The 18,893-nt window shown below is 55.9% G+C and overlaps 1 protein-coding gene across 5 annotated transcripts in view; it reads left to right on the top strand.

Moving 5' to 3' along the window:
• The window catches only part of ssbp4 (single stranded DNA binding protein 4), a 76,817-nt gene extending 58,753 nt beyond the window's left edge, over positions 1–18,064 (top strand). Inside the window, exons 2-16 of one of the 5 annotated variants that reach the window (XM_018728254.2) lie at positions 477–688; positions 1,880–1,969; positions 7,773–7,856; positions 9,767–9,826; positions 10,025–10,091; positions 10,459–10,526; positions 11,274–11,341; positions 12,214–12,259; positions 12,438–12,473; positions 12,744–12,798; positions 14,111–14,181; positions 14,615–14,693; positions 15,024–15,052; positions 15,321–15,422; positions 15,875–15,904. In XM_018728254.2, the coding sequence (XP_018583770.1) occupies positions 539–688; positions 1,880–1,969; positions 7,773–7,856; positions 9,767–9,826; positions 10,025–10,091; positions 10,459–10,526; positions 11,274–11,341; positions 12,214–12,259; positions 12,438–12,473; positions 12,744–12,798; positions 14,111–14,181; positions 14,615–14,693; positions 15,024–15,052; positions 15,321–15,422; positions 15,875–15,904 (1,035 nt within the window). In that variant the 5' untranslated portion in view covers positions 477–538. Of the gene's footprint in view, positions 1–408; positions 689–1,879; positions 1,970–7,772; positions 7,857–9,766; positions 9,827–10,024; positions 10,092–10,458; positions 10,527–11,273; positions 11,342–12,213; positions 12,260–12,437; positions 12,474–12,743; positions 12,799–14,110; positions 14,182–14,614; positions 14,694–15,023; positions 15,053–15,320; positions 15,423–15,874 lie in introns of those variants that run through there. The other 4 variants (XM_018728253.1, XM_018728249.2, XM_018728251.2 and 1 more) reach the window with 4 other exon arrangements.
• Positions 18,065–18,893: the final 829 nt, after the last annotated feature.

The following is an 18,893-nucleotide window of genomic DNA, read 5'->3' as shown; positions in this document are numbered from 1 at the left end:
CACCCACCCCCCACCCCCCCCCCCGAACCCCAGCCTGCTCCCCCCCAGGTGCCATCCTCACTCACTGTGCCGTGTGTCCAAGGACAGAGTAAAGCAATGACAGTAAAACGCTTAGCAGCACAGTTACGTTTTGCACGTCGGAGAGGGATATAATGGTACGTAACGAAACGTCAGAATCCGGGAAATAATTTCTCACCTCAAACCGAATGCGAAAAATGCAAAAATTTAAGAGAATGTGATTGGAGTACAAGGAAAATTATGGAATTTACTGGGTTGAAGACTTGGGGGCAGAAAGCATGTACACTTGCATCTGTGTGTGTGTGTGTGTGTGTGTGTGTGTGTGTGTGTGTGTGTGTGTGTGTGTTGGGGCGAAGCGGGGAGCAAACAGACAAGCTATCAAAAGCCACAGGCTCCTTTAAACTCGCTCTCCTCTCTCTTTCTCTTCCTCCTTCTCTCTCCTTCTCCCCGGCCGGCAGATGATTGACGGCCTGAGGGTTTTAATGGGCACTGGAGAGGGAGAGCCGAGGTCGGGGTTGTCATGGCAACAAGGAGAAAGGGCCTTCAGTTGCTTTACCTGAGTCGAGTGGAGTCTCGCTGGCTCGCTGGCTGCGTGCTTCAGAAGGCCTCCGGAACCGAGCCGCGCCGCTGTCAAGGCTGCTGTTGCTGCTCATCACCCAGCATGCATCTGGTCAGACTCGCATTCGCAGCGATGGTTTGCGGTTTGCCGAATAACTATCCGTACGTTTCCGCGGTAACGTGCCCTTTGCCTGACATTGTTGATTCCGTGATCGTGAAGCGGGACCCAGCTGTGGGTTAATGGTCCCATGTGGGCAACTCCATTCTGGGTCAGTTAGAGCCCGGCGTCGGTGCGACTTGGACCTCGCGATCGCTTGGACCGGCGACGCTCGGCCAGACTCGGGGGTCCCCGGCCCGCGGCAGGCCTCTGCATGGTTAGCGACCCATAACCTGAACGAAACGGCGGAGACGCGGCAAGCTGAGTTGGCGAGTCAAGGAGGGCACCGCAGCCCTGGCCGTCCGGGAAAAAGGTGCTGACAAAGCTCGGCCCTTCAGCAGCCCCTCTCCCCTCCGGCGAAGGAACGCTCGCCCGCTCTGCCTCCGGCCGGCCCTTCTAATAAAAGCTCGTGTCAGTTTTGCGCTGGCGTTCGAAATAAGCTATTTCTGCACCGTGTTCTCCTTTCTGCATCAATAAACGAACCCAAACAGTTTTTTTGTGATTTTTCAGAAGCGTACAACGTGTTAATTATTATTTTTTGTTAATGCGATGGGCCAGTAATTATAGATGAGCTGTCTTTTTATTTTTCAGAAGAATTCAAATTTGTCTGCTGGAATCCCTTCAGTGGATGATGGAAACTGCGCAGCCTTCCGACAAATTTCTTTAGTGCGTGTTGAAAAAACTAAGAACAATTACTCCCGCTGTTCTGGCATGCGGGGCGCCGTCCGCCTTTTCGCTCGCGTTCTCGTATCGGTGACGGGTGTTGCGTGCGTCGGTGATCCGGCACGGGCGAGAGGTTCGAGTGCGCGCAGCCCGGTCCCGGCCCCCAGCGGAGCGAGCGGCCCTCAAACGCTTCGGATTCATCCTCGATACACCTCCCGGTACGTTTAACACCTGCGGAGCTGGAAACGCCACTGCGGATATCCAGTGGAGCATGAGGAGCGGCTGCGTCCGGGTTGGGACACTTGGACCGAGGTTCCTTACTATGTCCAGCTGCAAAGAACAAAGTTGGTTGACATGTGGTTTGAAATGTCCTGCTCCCGTGTTCCTTCGCCCTCCTGGTGGGGAACGTTGGTCCGATGCTCCTGGAGAACTGCTTCACCGGTGTGTCCAGTACTCAGTGTCTCCTCTTCTCCTGGGTTGCAGAGCGCGGCTGCCGCCCCCAGTCCGGTGATGGGCAACATGCCCCCTAATGACGGCATGCCCGGCGGACCCATGCCCCCTGGCTTCTTTCAGGTAAGGTTGGGTTCTTGTTCCACCCCGAGCCCTCTCTCTGCCTCGCCACATCACTCGTGTCGTACTCCCACCTTCGCTCTCGGCCTGTTGGCACCTCACTCGCCCCATCTTCACATAGTTGCCTTTCCATTTTCCTGCCCTGACCTTCTCTCCTCCCCTTCCCATGGTCACGGCCAGCGTATCCTCTGGCGTGCGGAGGGTCCTCCGGGATATGCCGTTCAGACAAGCTCCGGCCGCAGTGGATGGGCGAATGTTGGCGTCCTCTTTTACGAGAACGTGGCGCTCCTCGAGCGGCACCCTTGAGTCGGACGGGGCAGGAGGAAATCCGGCTCGTGTCTCAATAGCAGCGGAGTGACCTCCTGGCTGCTCAGAGTCGTGGTGAGAGGAGAAGCCCCGTACATCTCCCGTATCTTCTGCGGGCTGTTTTTTAATCGGGAAAGAGAGGGTCAGGTCACAACAGGTGGTTCAGCTCATCTTTTTTCATTTGCTAGGACTTCCGAAGCGGCGATCCAAACGGCTTCGGCCTCCGTCGGTCTTAAAGACTCGTGCTTTTATTCAAGGCGGCCTGATCTCCCGCAATTTCCGCGCAAGCCGACGGAGAGCTGCGTTCACGTGTCGCCGGCCGCTACGGCTCAGGAACTCGTTTTTACGCTCCCTTGTGCCCGCTTCTTGCAGGGTGATTTTCGCTGTTTTTAAAGCTTTTTTTTATCGTACTGCTCGAGTGCAGCGTGGGGTTCAGGTTACCGGTATACCAGTTTTGGGACGCTGTTTACCTCACTTAACAGTAAAATTAAAAAAGACACTGTGATGTAACACGGTAATGGTAGCAGAGAGGAGCTATGTGTGTGTGTGTGTGAGAGGTGGGCACGGCCGCGCTGTGAAACGTTAAATAGCCGTCGCCGAATGCCCCCAGGGAGCGGTATGAGGAGAAGCAGGAGTACCTCCCCGGCTGTGGACGGCACACCCTGTGTGGGCCGGGTGAACGAAAGGGGCGGAACGATGCGCATCGGGCTCTCGCACACCGCACGCCCACAGGGGTGCGTCCGCATCGTTTTTGCCCGATCAAACGTTCGTCCGTTTTTTGTGATTGTTGCCCGGTTCATCGATGAAGATGTTTACGAAGACGTTACTGCAAAGGGAGGAGCGCCCGCTTTCCGAGGCCGGCGCCGAACGCCGTGAGTGACGACCGCGTCCGTGAGCGCCGGCTGCCCCGCCCACATCCCCGCGTCGCTGCGCTGCGTGAGGACGCTGGCTGCGCTGGAACGCTGCTGCTGCTGCTGCTGCTCAAGAGCCCCTGTGCACCGCGTTTCCTCAGCGCAGCCATACCCTCTTCCTTGCATCCGCGGCGCTCCTTTCGCCCTGCATCCCTCCCCGTGCCCCGCGATTGGCCGCGTTCGTCACTCACTCTTCTCTGACATCCTGCCTTTTCCCCCTTTGTTCATTTTCCATCCGTCTCCCTTGTGCACCGCTCATTCCACGCGCCGCCTCTGCGTCGCCTGCCCGCCTCTTCGTTTCCCTCCGACGCTCCGTTCGTGGCGCTGCAGCCGGACACTTGAACCCTGACCCCGCGATCAACGTTGGAGCCAGATTAGTAGCTGCGCTCCTTTTCCCCCGCGTCACAAACCCGATGATGACACGTTCGTTGAGCAAACGGTATCGTTGGGCAGAACAGCCACGCGGACTCACGGCGTTTTACCCAACGGTCGGCGAAGTCCCTCCGCCGCTTGGAAACGCTCGTGGAGCACGTGAAACGGAAGCTCGCTGGACCGGACGGCGAGGATCTGTCGATCGCGCCGCCTGCGTGTGCAATTGTTGCCTTTTCACAGCGGTAATTACGGGAAAGTTGTCCGCGGTGCTTCTGTTGACCGCTGGGCCTTATTAATGACGTGAAGCGCGTTTGCAGATATGTGCGCGTTTATAGCCGCCCGCCGTCCAGCCTCGAATTACAGTAGAGGTGGTCGGCACCGGGCTGCGGTCCAGAAGACCAGGCACAGTTTAAGAGGCTGCGCGCCTATTAAAATTGCTCCGTTATACTTTGCTTTACAGTTACCGTATTCCCGGCGAGAAAGATTTCGACGGAGGATTGTCAGGGAAGCGGCTCCGTTTCCCTTCTTCTTGCTCTGTCATTGCTTTTTGTTCTCCTCCTCATTTTTGATCCTCGATGCGGAGCCTCCAGTGAAAGCTTACACGAGCCAAAGCAGCCGACACCAGGGTTACAGTAGAAACCTGCGCCGCGGTACAGTACGGTACGGCTGCCGGAGTAACTTCAAAATCTCGGCTCTTCATTTAAATTCAGCCCTAGGCTTACCCCGTCGTGCTGATCCTGTAAGTTCTGCTCGGAGCTATATTTATTTTTATGATCAGTTTGCCGAAAGCATATAGCCCCATATATCTGGGGCAGCTTATCCTCTTGCACTCGTATCCTTTGCGTGTCTCTAAAGGTTTTCCACACAATGCCACTGCGGGCACCCTGGTAAATTAAATGTGCAAGTGTCCTCGGGTGCGGGCGCTTCGAACATGCTCGCAAAGGCCGCCTGCGAGCGGTCGCCTCGCGCCGGCCACGCTCTCCCTGCGCCGTCCCTATGGGCCGCTGGCTTTCCTCTCCCTGCCCGCTTCCGTTCCACACGCTCGTCGCCCCGACAGGCAACGGGGAGTGAGGAAGAGGAGGGTGGGGAAGGCGGAATGGGGGGGGGAGGGGTTCGGGTTCGGAGCGGTTGGCACGCTTTCGTCAGTCATCTTGATGTGCCGTCCAGGTGTGTGCCGGGCAGTCGCTGCTCGCGGAATCATCCGGAAAGTCTCCCTTTTCCTAACGGCGGCCTGACGGACTGGGAGTTCGTCTGTGAGCAGCTGCACCTTTTGTAGCTGAGTGGATGTTAAAGTATTAATGTGCGTGTGTGTGTGTGTGTGTGTGTGTGTGTGTGTGTGTGTAATGGAGCAACGTGCGCTCCAGCAGGGCTCGCGGATGCAGGAGCTGTAATTAACAGTTGTGACCCCGGTGCTGCTGTGAGAGCGCTGCGGCCCGCCGAGAGGACCGGAACGGGACGGGGGAGAGGGGTGGACACACACACACACACACACACACACACACACACACACACACACAAACATCAATCCCCCCCCTCGCAAGCCAGGCAGGACTCACATTGGATCGTGCAGCAGGAGAGGCCGGGGCAGGAGGGAGGAGCGCGCTCTGGCTGCCGTCCCGGACCTGCGGGTGTCTCTGACGGAGCGGGGGGAGCGATCTGCGTGAGCGACCCCCTGCCGGAGCGCCGCCGCACCCCCTTTCTGGGAAGGAAGCGCAGGTCAGGGAGATGAGGACAAGTAAGGATAGGTGACGGCACGGGTGGGGAGCGTCCCGTGACAGGGAGGGTGAGGCCGGCGAGGTGGGCAAAATCAGTTCCTAACCCCTGATAAAAACCAGTGGCCGCATCTCGCCCCCTGAGGAAAAATCCCCGCAGACGTTACGGGCGAAGCGGAGATCGGGGGACGGCACCCGCGGCGGTCCTCCCCGTTCGGTGCCGGCCGAGCCGCCGCGCGTTCGCCCGCTATCCGCAGCGACCCTCCCGCGTACGCGCTCGCCGCCGTTTGCTGCCTCCGGGGTCGGGGGTCACGGGACCTTCCTGCCGTGAGCCCAGCTGGAGGTCAGAGTTCAAAGTCAAGTGTTTACAGAGAGCGACTGCTGATGGATGGGGGAAATACGGCGGCACCGGAGCACACGTTTCTTTTTTCTTGTCCCTTTTTCGACCTCCTTCGGTCTGTTCCCTCGGAATTGCTCGATACTCTCTGCTAGCCGTGCGTCGACTCTCTCTGTCTGCGGGCCCTTGCGCACCGTGGCCCTTCCGCGAAGCGCGGCAGCCACGGCCGAGGGCCGAATTTGGGGACGTGCTTTTGACCGCTCTTTTCATCCACACGTTATTTCTACCTCTAAGACTAATCTGCTCTGCGGACACACAGTAGCATAGTTCGATGCGGTGTGGTTGTCCCACGACAATGGACGAGTCAGTTCAGTATTTATATTTATAGTGATATTTGGGCCTTGTTTTTGGTCGGCATTGTAGGAGACCCACTAGTATTTGATTTTTTTCAAAAAAAGAGATTGTGTGTTTTTTTTTTTTTTTTTTTTTTACTATTTGTCTTAGTGTTGGCTCATTCGACTGACTGCAGACCCGCATTCTGTTCCTTAACGTGTGTGTGTGTGTGTGTGAGAGAGAGAGAGAGAGAGAGAGAGAGAGAGAGAGAGAGAGCTAGTCACCAGCGTGTTTTTCTTGCCCGCTGTTCGGGCACCGAATGAGCGGTGCTGCACTGCCCCCTTGTGGTGCAGGCCTCTCCCTGCGCTGCGCTCCGCCGCCTCTCCCTGCTCCTGGGCTGCCCCCCCCCCCCCACAACACCCCCCACCCCGCAGCAACGCGAAGGGGAAACGGCGCTCCGGTGCGCCACGGCGTCAGGGAGCGGTGGGTGGAGGGCTCGTCGTTGATGAGCTCGCGGTGCTCTGCCAAGCTGTTATCACCTTAGCTGGGTAGAAAATGATTTTATTAATTGCTTCATTTAACGCCCCTCAGTCCCATCCCCCGCCTCTGCCCACCTCCCTCTCCACTCAGCCGTATTGTTCTTCCCGAGCCGTCGGCCAAGCCCCTTCTCTCTCTACAGGAGCACCCCGGTGAAACGGCAAACCTACAGATGCCATATGCTTCCCCATTCATCGCCCACGGTCACAGCTCATAGGGGGTGAGCAGTGGTGGCGTACTGTTATTAAACACTGTACAGCGGGGGTGGGGGGGTACGGCAGCTGGGCCCGTGTGGAGGGGCTCTCCGGGGGTTGCTTCTTACACGTACTGTTACGCCGGTTGCCGCGTGGCAGCTCAGTGCACCTCGGCTCGGCTTCTCGCTGGTGAGCGGAGCGTGCGCTCGGCGTACTGCGCTGGTACCAGTACTGCACAGCGACTGCCCAGCTGCGTCTCAGTACGACACGTTCTCGTTAATCGAGGACGTCGCAAAAAATCGTACACGCGTTTCGTCGTAAGGAGGTGCTCCATACATCGTTTATTGGAGGTAGGTGTTTGGCGTACAAAGAAGGTCCGGCGCTCCAGACGTTCGCCGTTAACTTCTCGGCACTTTTGTAGATGTCGTATTAACGAGTTTATGTTCTTGAGACATCTTGAAGTTTAGGGGGCATTGCTAGGTAGTGCGATCCAGTGTCAGAGGAACTTCCTACGTAGCGGGATGAGATCAGCTGGTGAGTGGAACAGTAAGGAGTGTCGTTGGACCAGGACCAGGTAAACGGAACCTTTCGAAGGAGCTTCGAGAGACTCGTGGGAAACTGGAGGGGCTTGTTGGGTCCCTGCAGCTGAAGGGGCTTTCTTGGTCTGTGAAGTTGGAACTCCTCTCTCGACCCATAAAATGCAGGGCTTCTCTTTGCCCATGCATTGCGGGGTCTTTTCTCAGCCCATGGTGTTGGAGGGACTCTTTTGGCCTGTTTTCCTGGAGAGGCTTTCTTGGCCCGTAGCGCTGGAGGAGCTTCTGTTGGTCCACAGAGCTGAAGAGGCTTTCTTGCTCTATAGAGTTGGAAGGCCTCTCTTGGCCCATAGCTTTGCTGTGGCTTCTCTTGGCTCAACGCGTTGGAGGAGCTTCTCGAGATCCATAGAGTTGAAGGGGCGCTCTTGGTCGATTCTCGGGTCGGAAGGGCTCTCTTGGTCCGTAGCGTTGGAGGGTTCTCTAGGTCCATTGGTTGTGCTGACTGGGTCCACCAGTCGGCTCGAATGTACTGGAGCATCGCACTCTCTCATCCTCCTCTTCTCTCTTCAAGGGACCTCCCGGCTCCCAGCCGTCACCTCATGCACAGCCCCCCCCACACAACCCCAGCAACCCCATGATGGGACCTCATGGCCAGGTAAGAGCACTCAGCCTGTAGGCAAGACGTCTGTGGACACGCACAGGTACCCTTGTAACCATGCTGGATCTCAGTCTTGCACTCAGTCTCTCTCTCTCTCTCTCTCTTCCTTTGTCTCTCTCACACGCAGAGATGTGTTTAAATACACACGCAGAACTCAGGAAAGTACCGTATAACTGTCCCGGCAGTTGTGCAACGGAGGGTAGTCGCAGAGTCCTAGTGACGCGAAACGGGGGCCTTTTGAACGCAAAGTCGGGGTAGCGAGCCGCGTTGCTCCCCCTCTCCGCCACATTGCTGCGGTTACGAAGGCTGACGGGAGGGTCTCCAAAATGGCGTGAGCGCTGTGTGTCGGCTCCCGGCTTCTGCGAGGGGATGAATAATTGAGCCGTCTCGGGCGAGCTGAGAGAGCGGAGGGTTCGCGCGGGCAGGCTGGCGCTGGCGTACTCCGTTCTTCGCGCGCCGCACTCGCCATCCCACATCCCCTCCACGCGGCATTAATATTGCAGATCCCGACGCTGCGCGGCGCTTGCACACGGACGCGGCGCGGCTCGCGTGCGTGTCTCTGCGTGTGTCTCTGTGTGTGTGCGTGAGAGAGAGAGAGAGAGAGAGAGAGAGAGAGAGAGAGAGAGAGCGGGGCTTACGGGGAAAAACAGCCACCTCCCCCCACGAGGCCACAGTCATTATGTAACCTCTTTCCTGCTCGCCTTTTCCTCCTCCCAAAAGCTGCTCCTCTCTAATTAGCTCTGAAAGCCGGTCTTCCCATTCTTGTGGTTTCATGTTTCCCCGGCCGGCCGGCCGGCACACACCCTCCCTCCTCGCCTCCTCTGTATCGGCCCGCCGTGTGCTCTTGAGCAAGAACGGTGGCCGGCTTCGAAAGCCTCGAGCCAGCGCCACCCTCGGCGCGCAGCTTCGCGGAGTCGTTTCTTACGCGGCGGGGAGGTGCTTTCTTCCGAAGGGCCGCGCGCTGACCTACGACGATGGCGTAGCGGTGAAGAGTAGGGCCTCGTAACCGGAACGTTCCCTTACCTAAGGCTCGGGCGAAGGCGGTCATCGTACAGCCGCATTGTAAAGCCGCCGAATAACCTTCGCTCGCCGTTTTGGGTCGGTGCGGCTGTCGGGTTTGTTCCTGCGTAGAAAATATGGCGATTGACGTTCATTTTGCTCTCCGCTGGCCGAACGCGCTTCCCGAGGGCTTCGGGAAAAACGCTGGTGTCCCCGCGCCTGACCAAGGAGTCACCTTTTCGTACATCCTCGCGAGCGCCGCTGCCGGCTGCTGCTGCTGCTGCTGCTTCCCGTGTCTGATCAGGCTTGCGCCATCTTCTCATGAGCACCTCCATCCTTCGCCCGCCTCATGTTCCCCTGTGCATCCCTCCCCAGACGTCTGCTGTTTAGTGCTGCTGCTTCATTTGTCTTCGAACCTTCGTGTTCCCTGTGAATTATGGAGACCTTGAACGTGGGTTCGAGGTCAGCGCTGCTCAGCTCGAAGACAGATTTACGCACAGCGAAGATTTGCGACACCGAAAACTTTTCCTTCCCGCACTCTGGCTCCCCCTGCTGGTGTCCGAGGCCGAAACGACGGTACCTGCTTTACCCCCTCGTCTCGGGTACCGCATGCGGTAAATCTGGATCTGACAGCCACGGCTCTTACCGTAGCGGCAGAAGCCGGTTGCTAGCTGGGCCTCCGGTAACACAGCGGTTAGAGCTGCTCTCTGGCGCTCGTGGGACCCAGGTCCAAATTCCACCTCCAGCACCCCTGGGAACTGTACTCACCTTGACTTTGTCCAGTGAAGGAGCGCCCAGTTGCGTAACTGGGTAAACTGCCACAAGTCGCATAAATGAATTTATTTATTAATAAGGGGAATAGGTTTTCTCAAGTCTTCCTGCCTCACTTTTTTCCCCCCCATTTGCAGCCTTTCATGTCTCCGCGGTACCCAGGTGGACCTCGGCCCTCGCTCCGCATGCCAAATCAGGTACTTTGACCGCACGTCACCGCTTTCCGGCTGCACGGCACACGCCGCAGCAAATCTTTCATGTGCCCGTTTGTGTTTCTGCCCCGAACGGCGTGTGTATAGGTCGATGGGACCGGTGCCTTTCAGGACCCTTCGCTTGCAAAATACGCTCGTGCCTGTTAACGGGAGAGGCTGCTAACTGCTCTGTTTCTCCTGCAGCCTCCGGTGGGCGTCCCGGGGTCACAGCCTCTCCTGCCGAACAGCTTGGACCCCACCAGGCCACAGGGTACGAGCGCTAAAGGGCCCGGGCTGCGGATCGGAACAAGGGGTGTGGGAGAACACCTCACGGAACGGAGAGGAAGAAGATTTGTGAAAGATTCATAGCGCTGCCGATAACACGCGTTTCATACGATAGGCTTGTTCCGTTCCTCCCGTCTCCCTTTTTTCTCCTGCTTTCCGTCTTTTGTCCTCACGTTCGTGTTGCTCCTCTTCGTTTAGAGCCCGCTGTATTGTTACGTTTCGCTCGTGCTCTTTGGAGGTTGTTTGTAAGTGCCGTCGCTCACCGAGAGTGCATCAGTGGACCCAAGTGAGCGTCCGGCGTCCAGCGATTGCTTTGCTGATCCAGTTGAGCATTTTTCCTCTGTCGCGTGCAGGACACCCAAATATGGGCGGCCCCATGAGGATGAACCCACCCCGGGGCATGGGAGGCATGGGTCCGCAGGTACGAAGTACCCCCCTCCCCACCGTCACCCACACGCACTTCACACTGCCCCAGTACGCTCCGACTTTCACTCGACACCCGTTGGATCCATATGTCGGCTTCTGTACTACGTCTCGCCTTTTATCTGACATAAGTGAGCGTTTAATTTGTGGATTATTATGAAAAGGCTTTGCGATCCATTTTCATCAGCCTCTATGGACTTGATGATGTTCTTTGTCAATTAAGAACCCCCCAGCAAGCATGTAGTACCTGCTAAATGAGTCCAATCACACACCCATACTGATAACACACAGGCAGCCCTGCGCCGCACCCCCCCAACCCCCCACCCCACCCCTAAGCCAGCTTCCCACTGCTCTCCCCCCCCCCCCTCTCTGTGCCACGCTGCTGTGCCTTGGCAGCTAACAAATCAGCAGCTGGTGCGGCATCTGCTCGACAAGTGTAATCATCTGCTGAACAAAACTCTTCCTGCGCGCGGGGCCGCTCCGTGGCCTGCCCCCCGTGCCCCTGCGCTGGCGGTCGGGGCCCCCGCGGGGCAGCCGGCCCTGCTGCCTCACGCACACATGCACGCACAAACCAGCACTGCACCCCGCCCAGGGAGCTGGCTGCCCCGACCCAGCTGGTAGTGGGCATGCGGGCGCCGGAGTGCGTATCCGGCTTCGCCTGAGACCAGTTAACGTCTTGGGGAGAGCGGCGCCTGGCGTGGTGGCGCAGACACGGCTCACTTTGGCCTGTTTCTCTCCTCCGCAGAACTACGGAGGTGGCATGAGGCCACCGCCCAACTCCCTGGGAGGCCCCGGCATGCCTGGGATGAACATGTGAGTATCTGCACCGTCCCTGGAGGTTCTCCTGGGAGGTCAGATGAGGATGAAAGCGCTACACGAGCAGCTGTGTGTGGTCTGCCTTATTGTTTTCTCCTTCACGTTGCACCAAAGGAACGGATTACGTAGCACGTCGTTGCTGGGACACTTAAACGTGGTAAATTTTGAGGAGAGAGCCTCTCTCGGTTTCACATTCAAAGCTAGCATGAACGGAATATTGAGTTCTTCTCAGAGCAGCATAGGTGCGTTTAGATCAAAAACTGAGCAAGAAGTAGACCAAGGTGACCGGTGGGTAGCGTGGCGGCTAGAGCCGTTGCTTTCAGATCTGAGGGCTGCGGGTTCGAATCTCCCCTTCAGCTGTAGTACCCTTGAGCAAAGCTGCTTATCTTAAATTGCTCTAGTAAAGTTACCTAGATGTATAAATGTGTAGACACTTGTAGGTAGCCTAATGTTGTGTGTCGCTTTGGAGAATAGCCTTGGTGTGATGAGTCAGCAAAAGTAGGGACGACAGAATAAATGGGAGGCTGAACTGTACGTGAGTGTGTGCAGTACATTATGCAGCAGTAGGGGGAATTCGAACCTGCGACCCTAGGACCCAGTCCACTACGATGCCGGCTGCCCTGGATCTAGAGGCGGTTTTCCTGCTGTCAGGCTCTGCGTGGAGCTGGGGCTGCTTTTCTGGGAGTAAATCAAGCATAGTTGTAGACTAAGGTGCTTTCGGTGGAGAGTAGGTATGACCTATGGAACAGCAGCCTTTAGTGTCCTGTGCTGCTTCCCATCCCACCCCCTCCTCTCCCAAAAAGGAGGTGTGGACGCACGGGCAGGGTGCGTGCGATGCCCTTCTCAGCCTCTCCATTTCTCTTCTGCAGGGGTCCGGGTGGCCGAGGACCGTGGCCAAATCCGAACGCTAATTCGGTAAGTTCGTACTTCGTGTCTTTTCCCCACCCGTTTTGCCGTCGGATTCTAAGAGCTGTGCCCAGTGCCTGTGAGCGAAGGTCTTGTATGGTGGTGAGTGACAGCGTGTCAGCTCGTCGCGCTTAGCCGTTCCATCATGAAGGCGCTGACTCTTGCCATGCTCGTCATCTCTCCGCAGATAGCCTACTCCTCCTCATCTCCAGGCAACTACGTGGTGAGTGTCAGGCCCCATCTCGGTCCTATTACTGAACAGTTATTCTCGGCCAGCGTTCTGCTGTTTGAATCTCCACGGCAAAAAGCGCCACTGTCAGTAGAGGTTCGTTCAGAGTGAGTTTGAGGTGCTGTCGGGGAGTAGAAGTCCGACAAGTTCTCAGAAGGAGCGCTGCGGTGGAAGCCTGGTTTGCGTTCGCGGTTCGGTCCATTTCTTTATTTCGTCTCCACGTGAAAACCGATGTTTAACTGTCAGACCGTCTCTGTTTCCCAGGGCCCTCCCGGTGGCGGTGGTCCTCCAGGAACTCCCATCATGCCCAGCCCAGGAGGTGCGTCGGCTCCATCCCTTTCACGCTAGCTGCCCACATAGCCGCACACACCGATGAACCAGTGCTAGGAGCACCGAGTTAAACTGCCGCTGGAAACTCGGAGAAAATTCGATCAGAGCTGGTTATTTATTTCAGCGTATTTAGCGCCAGGTCCACAGACTGCATATAGAATAGTTCCTTGGCAGATATTTTCTGCTGTAGACCGAAAAGTCCAAAAGCAAGACTGCACATCACCGAGAGCAAGAGTAAATGAGAGCGACGGCACGGGATGAGCGGCGTCCGAGCGCCGCTTCCGCTGTCGTGTTGATGCTGCACAAGGTAACACGTTTGCCGGCGCAGCTGACGAAACGCTGTTTATTTTGACGTTTGTTCCGGGCTAAATAACATTTACGGGTAGACTGAAGCGTTGGGCGCTAATTTCCCTTGCGATCAGTGGGATATGTGGGCTAAGACAACGTAAGAGAAATTGAGGTTGTGCACTGCAGTTTTGAGTGGAGCTTCCATTGTGTGAAAAATGTTAAATTATTTTTATATACATGATTTTTAAAAAAATTTTTTTTCCCCCAATAACCAGCGCTCTTATTGTGATGTGTTGCCTTGGTAACCTTCCCGCAGCGCTCTTCGCATGTAAAGCAGGGACACATGGTTCTTTCCTCTGGAACCGCCAAGGCTCTCTTTCCATTGCCAGACGCAACACTGAGAGCCAGATGTTGGGGCACAAAGAAACCATCCTCGCGCCCAGCGCTCCTGTTTGCCGCCGCCCTCCGTTGTACTGCGGTGCGAGAGCGCGGTCGTCCCCCTTCTCACTGCGACCCCAGGGGGAGGCGGCGGCAAGCAGGGTCGTGGCGGACAGCGCGTCCATGTGCCGCAGGCCGTCGGGCCCCTGTCCAGGGTCCAGGTCCATGACGGCACCATGTGCTTCATGATTTTTCAATTGATGCTACAAAACACGAACGCTTCAGCGTGCTGCACGTATTTTCCATGTCAGTTATAACAAATTTGACTTTGATTTAATGGGGGGGGGGAAACGTTTCAAATGAAATTTGTCGTTTGTGGTTGCTGGACGAATGAGCAGAACTCTTCTTTGCGGTCACACCTGTCCGCGGAAGTGTACGCACCTGTTGCGGTCTTTTATGCGCACGTCTATCGCTGCTGTGGGCGCTGCCACACCGATGCAGTCTCGGATGGACATCGTCCGTCTACAGCGTACCTTGACCCTCAGCGGCAGGGACACGGCGGCTGGGCTCTGGGTCGCTGCTGTGTGTCTTGTTACGCTTCTCTTTCAGCTCTTGCTTTTGCTCTTTCTCCTCAGACTCCACAAACTCCAGCGAAAACATCTACACGATGATGAACCCTATAGGGCCTGGGGGTAACAGACCCAACGTGAGTGCCCGTCTTCCCCGTGCTTTGCGGAAAGCAGCCCGATCCATGCGCGCCTTTGTGGGACAGCCGGTGGAGTAGCGGTTAGAGCTGCTGCCTTTAGATCCGAGGTCGCGGGTTTGATTCCCACCTCTGGCTGTAGTACCCCTGAGCAAGGTACTTACCCTGAATTGCTCCAGTAAAAATTACCCAGCTGTGTAAATAGGTAAATAATTGTAACCTTAACACTGTAAGTCGCTTTGGCAAAAAGTGTCTGCTGAACGAATGAATGTGTTGGGCTGTGATGAAGGCTGGTGGAATATTTTTCAACTGTTGCATCATGGGAAAATTACCCCCCCCATCCTGTACAACATGCTCTGTGATAGTCATCTTAATAGCTGTTTGGCGGTGCCGTCGTTCTTCACGCCGGTGAGCCCAATCCGTGTCTCTTGCGCAGTTCCCCATGGGCCCGGGTCCCGACGGCCCGATGGGTGGCATGGGAGCCATGGAGCCTCATCACATGAACGGGTCGCTAGGTGAGGGAGCTCCCGCAACCTTTGTGCTGTTGCTCAGCGGCTTTTGTGCTTTCGTAGAACGGCTAAGTTGAGCTGGAATCACACCGCATGTGTAAATGCAAAGAATTGGACTCGAGTGGTGTGACTGTGCTCTCTACTGGAGGCCGAAGAGATCGCACCTCATCGCACTTAGACATTGGCACATATTTTTATTTAGCGTATGGGTCGTGATTCCGGATGAACACAGTCACAGCTACAAAATCGGGTTTTTCTTTTTATTTGTTTTTACACCGTGCTGTCCAATTTGTCGCTGTGCTCTCGAGATCCTACAATCGTGATTTATCTTTACAGGTTCCGGTGACATGGATGGGTTGCCAAAGGTGAGAACGAACCTCCCTTCTCTTACGAATCCATTTTCATTCAAAAAAAAAAAATCTTTCAACTGTTTATACTAAAAATAGAAGGGAGATCACGTGGAATAGCAGAGGCGTACGGCAGCAGTTTCTCATTAATTCCCACAAATGTTTCCTTTTGATGCGTTTGGAGGAAACGCACCACTGTTGCCTCTGCTGCGTTTGGCACCGTCCAGAGAAACGAGGGTAAATCGGGTGCCTTCGGGATCCTGACTCTGTCCTTCTTACCGTGCAGAACTCTCCTAATAACATGGCGGGCATGAACAACCCCCCGGGGACTCCGCGGGACGATGGAGAGATGGCGGGCAACTTCCTAAATCCATTCCAAAGTGAAAGTGTGAGTAGAGAGCCCTTAAAACCCCCCCGTTTCCCCTCCCTCCACCCCACGAACCCTTGCGCTCGCATCGCTCACGCTGCCGTGCTCGGGAAGGTAGGGGGGGGTCTCGTTTATCCTCCGCCTTCATCACCTCGCGGCTCAAGAGCATCGTCCACAACGTCGGTGTCTCCGTTGTGCACGCCGCGAGCAGCGACCAAGAACGCACACGTAGCACACGCACGGCGCACACTGAGCGCCGCTTTCCTTCTCCTGGTGTTTGTTTCCAAGTCACCATCGCAGACACTCTCTCTGTTGCAGAGTCGCTCTTCGGGTTAGACCGAGGTCACGGGGCGGCCGGTCTGTGTACCGTTGTACGTTTTCTGCGTGTGAACGTTGGAAGGTTGTGGCAAAGTTCCGGTTTAATGCAGAGTATTCGCTCTCATCTCCCCCCCTCCCCTTTTCTCTTTTTACAGTATTCACCCAACATGACGATGAGTGTGTGATTTTCTTTTTTATTTTATCTTTTTTCTTTTATTTCCTTTTTTTTCTTTTTTTTTTTTTCAAATTTTTTTTTTTTTTTTTTTTTTTTTTAACCCAACCTCCCCTCCCCAATATTGCTCTGCCTTGCGTTGCCCATCTTCCTCCCCCCCCCCCCCCCTCCCGTCTCTGGTTTTGGATGGCGTGCTGTGCCACACAGCCCCCTGGGATGCCCAATGAGCGCAGGACTCACGTCAAGGCCGCCCACCCCGGCGTGTGCAAGGTGGCCGGCAGCAGGAAACAGTCGCGGAGCCACAGGAAAAGCCTCCTGACGGACTCCCCCTGCCTGCCCGGCTTCCTCACCGGCCCAGGACAATGAGGGCAGAGGGAATCCTCATGGCAAGACGCCAGTCGGCGTCAGGCTGGTGTCTTTTGTTTCCTCTCAGTTAATTACACGTGTAAAATGGCCTTGCGGAGTAGCCGAATGGCAGCGTTTCAGAAGCCGTCGTCAGTCGGCTGCCGCTACGTGCGTTGAAAACGGAAGAGAACTCCTGTGTTACGTTAGGCAAGGCTGATCATTATTCAGCGTGTGTGTTTTTATTGCTAATATTATTATTGTTGTCGTTATAATAATGTTTTCTCGTTAATAGTGTTACGACGATTTCGTTCAGTTTCTTTGCGGTTTTCTGTCAAGGGCACATTTTTATCAGCAACGTGGACAGCAGAACAAGCACACCCTCAGAATGCACAACGACACTTCTGTTTACGTGGTTAAGGTATTTGTTGTGTTTTGTCCGTCGTTTCGCGTCTCGGTTGTTAACCCCTTCCCTCCCGGTAGACGTCTCGCTCAGAATGTAGCCGAGCTCCAGGTTATCGTAACGTGGCAAGTCGCCGATGCTGCGAGGAGGAGAAACGCACCCTCCCTGCAGAACGCCTGCCCGTCTCCCGCGTTCCCCTAGCGGAAGTAGCGGACCTTGCTGCGACGAGTCCGCTGAAAGCGCTCCTTTGGTCCTAGCGGTGTGACGCTGCCCATCTCCGGAATGGAAGATGCGGGTGGAGACGGAGGCCGCTGGTTCAGAAACGCACGTGCGCGTCGACGCACGCAGGTACCGAATCACCGAGCGCGCTCAAAAGGATGACGTTTTAGTTTGTCTTTTCCCCTTTAACGGTAATGACAACGGTAATCGTTACTTCGTTTTTTCTCCCCCCTACCCTGCGTGCGCATGTATATTGCTTTGTACGTTTACTTTGCCGTTTGCGTTTTGACTCTGCCTCTCGCTCGGCTCGAGTGTCCGAATGCGCTTTCGGCAAAGTTGGTCACGGATGAGATGCCCGTCGAGCGCGCTGTCCATCCGCTGGATCCTGTGGTATGTAAATAAGCCAGAGTACCTCCGCTGTCACCCGTGCAGTCCTGCAGGAGGCGGTCTCAGCTCATCTCGCCCGTCACGCCACGTCTCCCGTTCCGCTCCCGACTCATCACCGACTGTTCCCGCGCGCTCGCGTGCCTGGGAATTGGCCAGTTCTTCCAAGGGGTTAAGTGAATAAAACGTGGCCCTGCTGTGCTCCGAAACGTCACCGGCCGCTGGATGTCGAGCGGCGTTTTCGCGTCCGCTCCGGTTTGTAGATTTTGAGCGAAAGGGCGCGCCGTCCGCACGGATCGGCGGTGTTTCCGCTCCTTTTGCGGCAACGCGCACCCGAGCGTCCCCGTGCAGATTTCGTGCGGTTGAGCCGATTCTAGCCGGGGGCTGCGTGGAGCTAAGGTGCGTTCCTTCGCTCCTGCCTCCACAGAGCAGTCTCGGCGGTCCTCGCGTGTGCGTAAATACTGCGCGTTCAACTTGCGCGTTGCCAGCATCTCGCGTGTCGCTCGGAGTCCGAGCGTCTCCCGCGAGCGCCGGCGCGAGAGCCTTTTCCTGTACAGCTCTGAGCAACTTGCGAGTGTTTACACGCACGCTCTCTTCCGGGGGCTCCGTGTGCTGCGTCGCAGGGGACCGTGCGCCACGGGCAGCCTCCGTGTTCCTCAGCGCGAGCCTCGCTTCCTTCCGCTGTGGATTAGCTCTGTGTGTGTGTGTGTGTGTGTGTGCGCGCGCGCCCGGTCTCAGAAGTCGATTGCTCATCAGTGCCCCACGTCTGTCTCTGCTGTCATCCAAGAACGGATCCCTGTGCGTTTGCCCCCCCCCCCCCCCCCGGCTCCTTGCCTTCACACAGACAGCCTTTCGCACCTCTCCGCAGCGCCTTCGCTGCGCAGAATGACAGCGATGCAAGCTGTGCTTCTCTGCGGAGGTTCTCCCCCCCCCCCCGCCGCCGCCTATTGTTGTGTTTTTGCAGCGTGTTTAACGGCTTGCTGTAAGAGCTGCCGCTGCCATGTGGAAGGAGGCGGAAGGAGAAAAGGCCAGTAGGATGTACGTGTTGGATGAAGCGCTTGACACGGAGGCAGCGCCTAAGGGACTCGGGCTCCTTTCTCTCTTTCACCCTCCTCCCTTCTTCACGTTCTTTTACAGGTGGTGCACAACACAGCACATGCAAACTGACCTCAGTCTTACGATCGGTTACCATGTTTTTTTTTTTTTTTTTTTAACACCATTATATGATTTTTCTCCATACCATCCCTGTTATATTGTCTGTTGCAAAAATGCACTGGGCGTATCGCACCTGCTTGTAGAGAGGTACGGAGTCGCTTTGACTCTGGAGCTCACGGGGCTACCTTAGGGTACATTGTGATGTCACTCCACTGTCCCCTTACAAGGCCTGTCACTGTCCGATCCTGCCCCTTTCGCTCCCATCCTCCTTTCGTTTTCTGTTGCTTAGTTTTGTGTAAATACTGTATAATGCATTTTGATATCATTGACATGTTTTGATATGTCAATCACTACCAATGACAATTTAAAAAAACAAAGTATTAAAAAAAAAAAAAAAAAAAAAAAGGAAAAAAAACTGACCGAATTCTCATTTAAAGAGGCGATGTGCTTTAACTGAACTTTTTGAGAATGACCGGGAGAAATCACGGGGGGGACGTCG

This window comes from Scleropages formosus, chromosome 9 (genome assembly GCF_900964775.1).
Source record: "Scleropages formosus chromosome 9, fSclFor1.1, whole genome shotgun sequence".
Taxonomy (NCBI): Eukaryota; Metazoa; Chordata; class Actinopteri; order Osteoglossiformes; family Osteoglossidae; genus Scleropages; species Scleropages formosus.
Note: the sequence above shows the minus strand (reverse complement) of the source record. Positions and strands in the feature narration are given on the sequence as shown.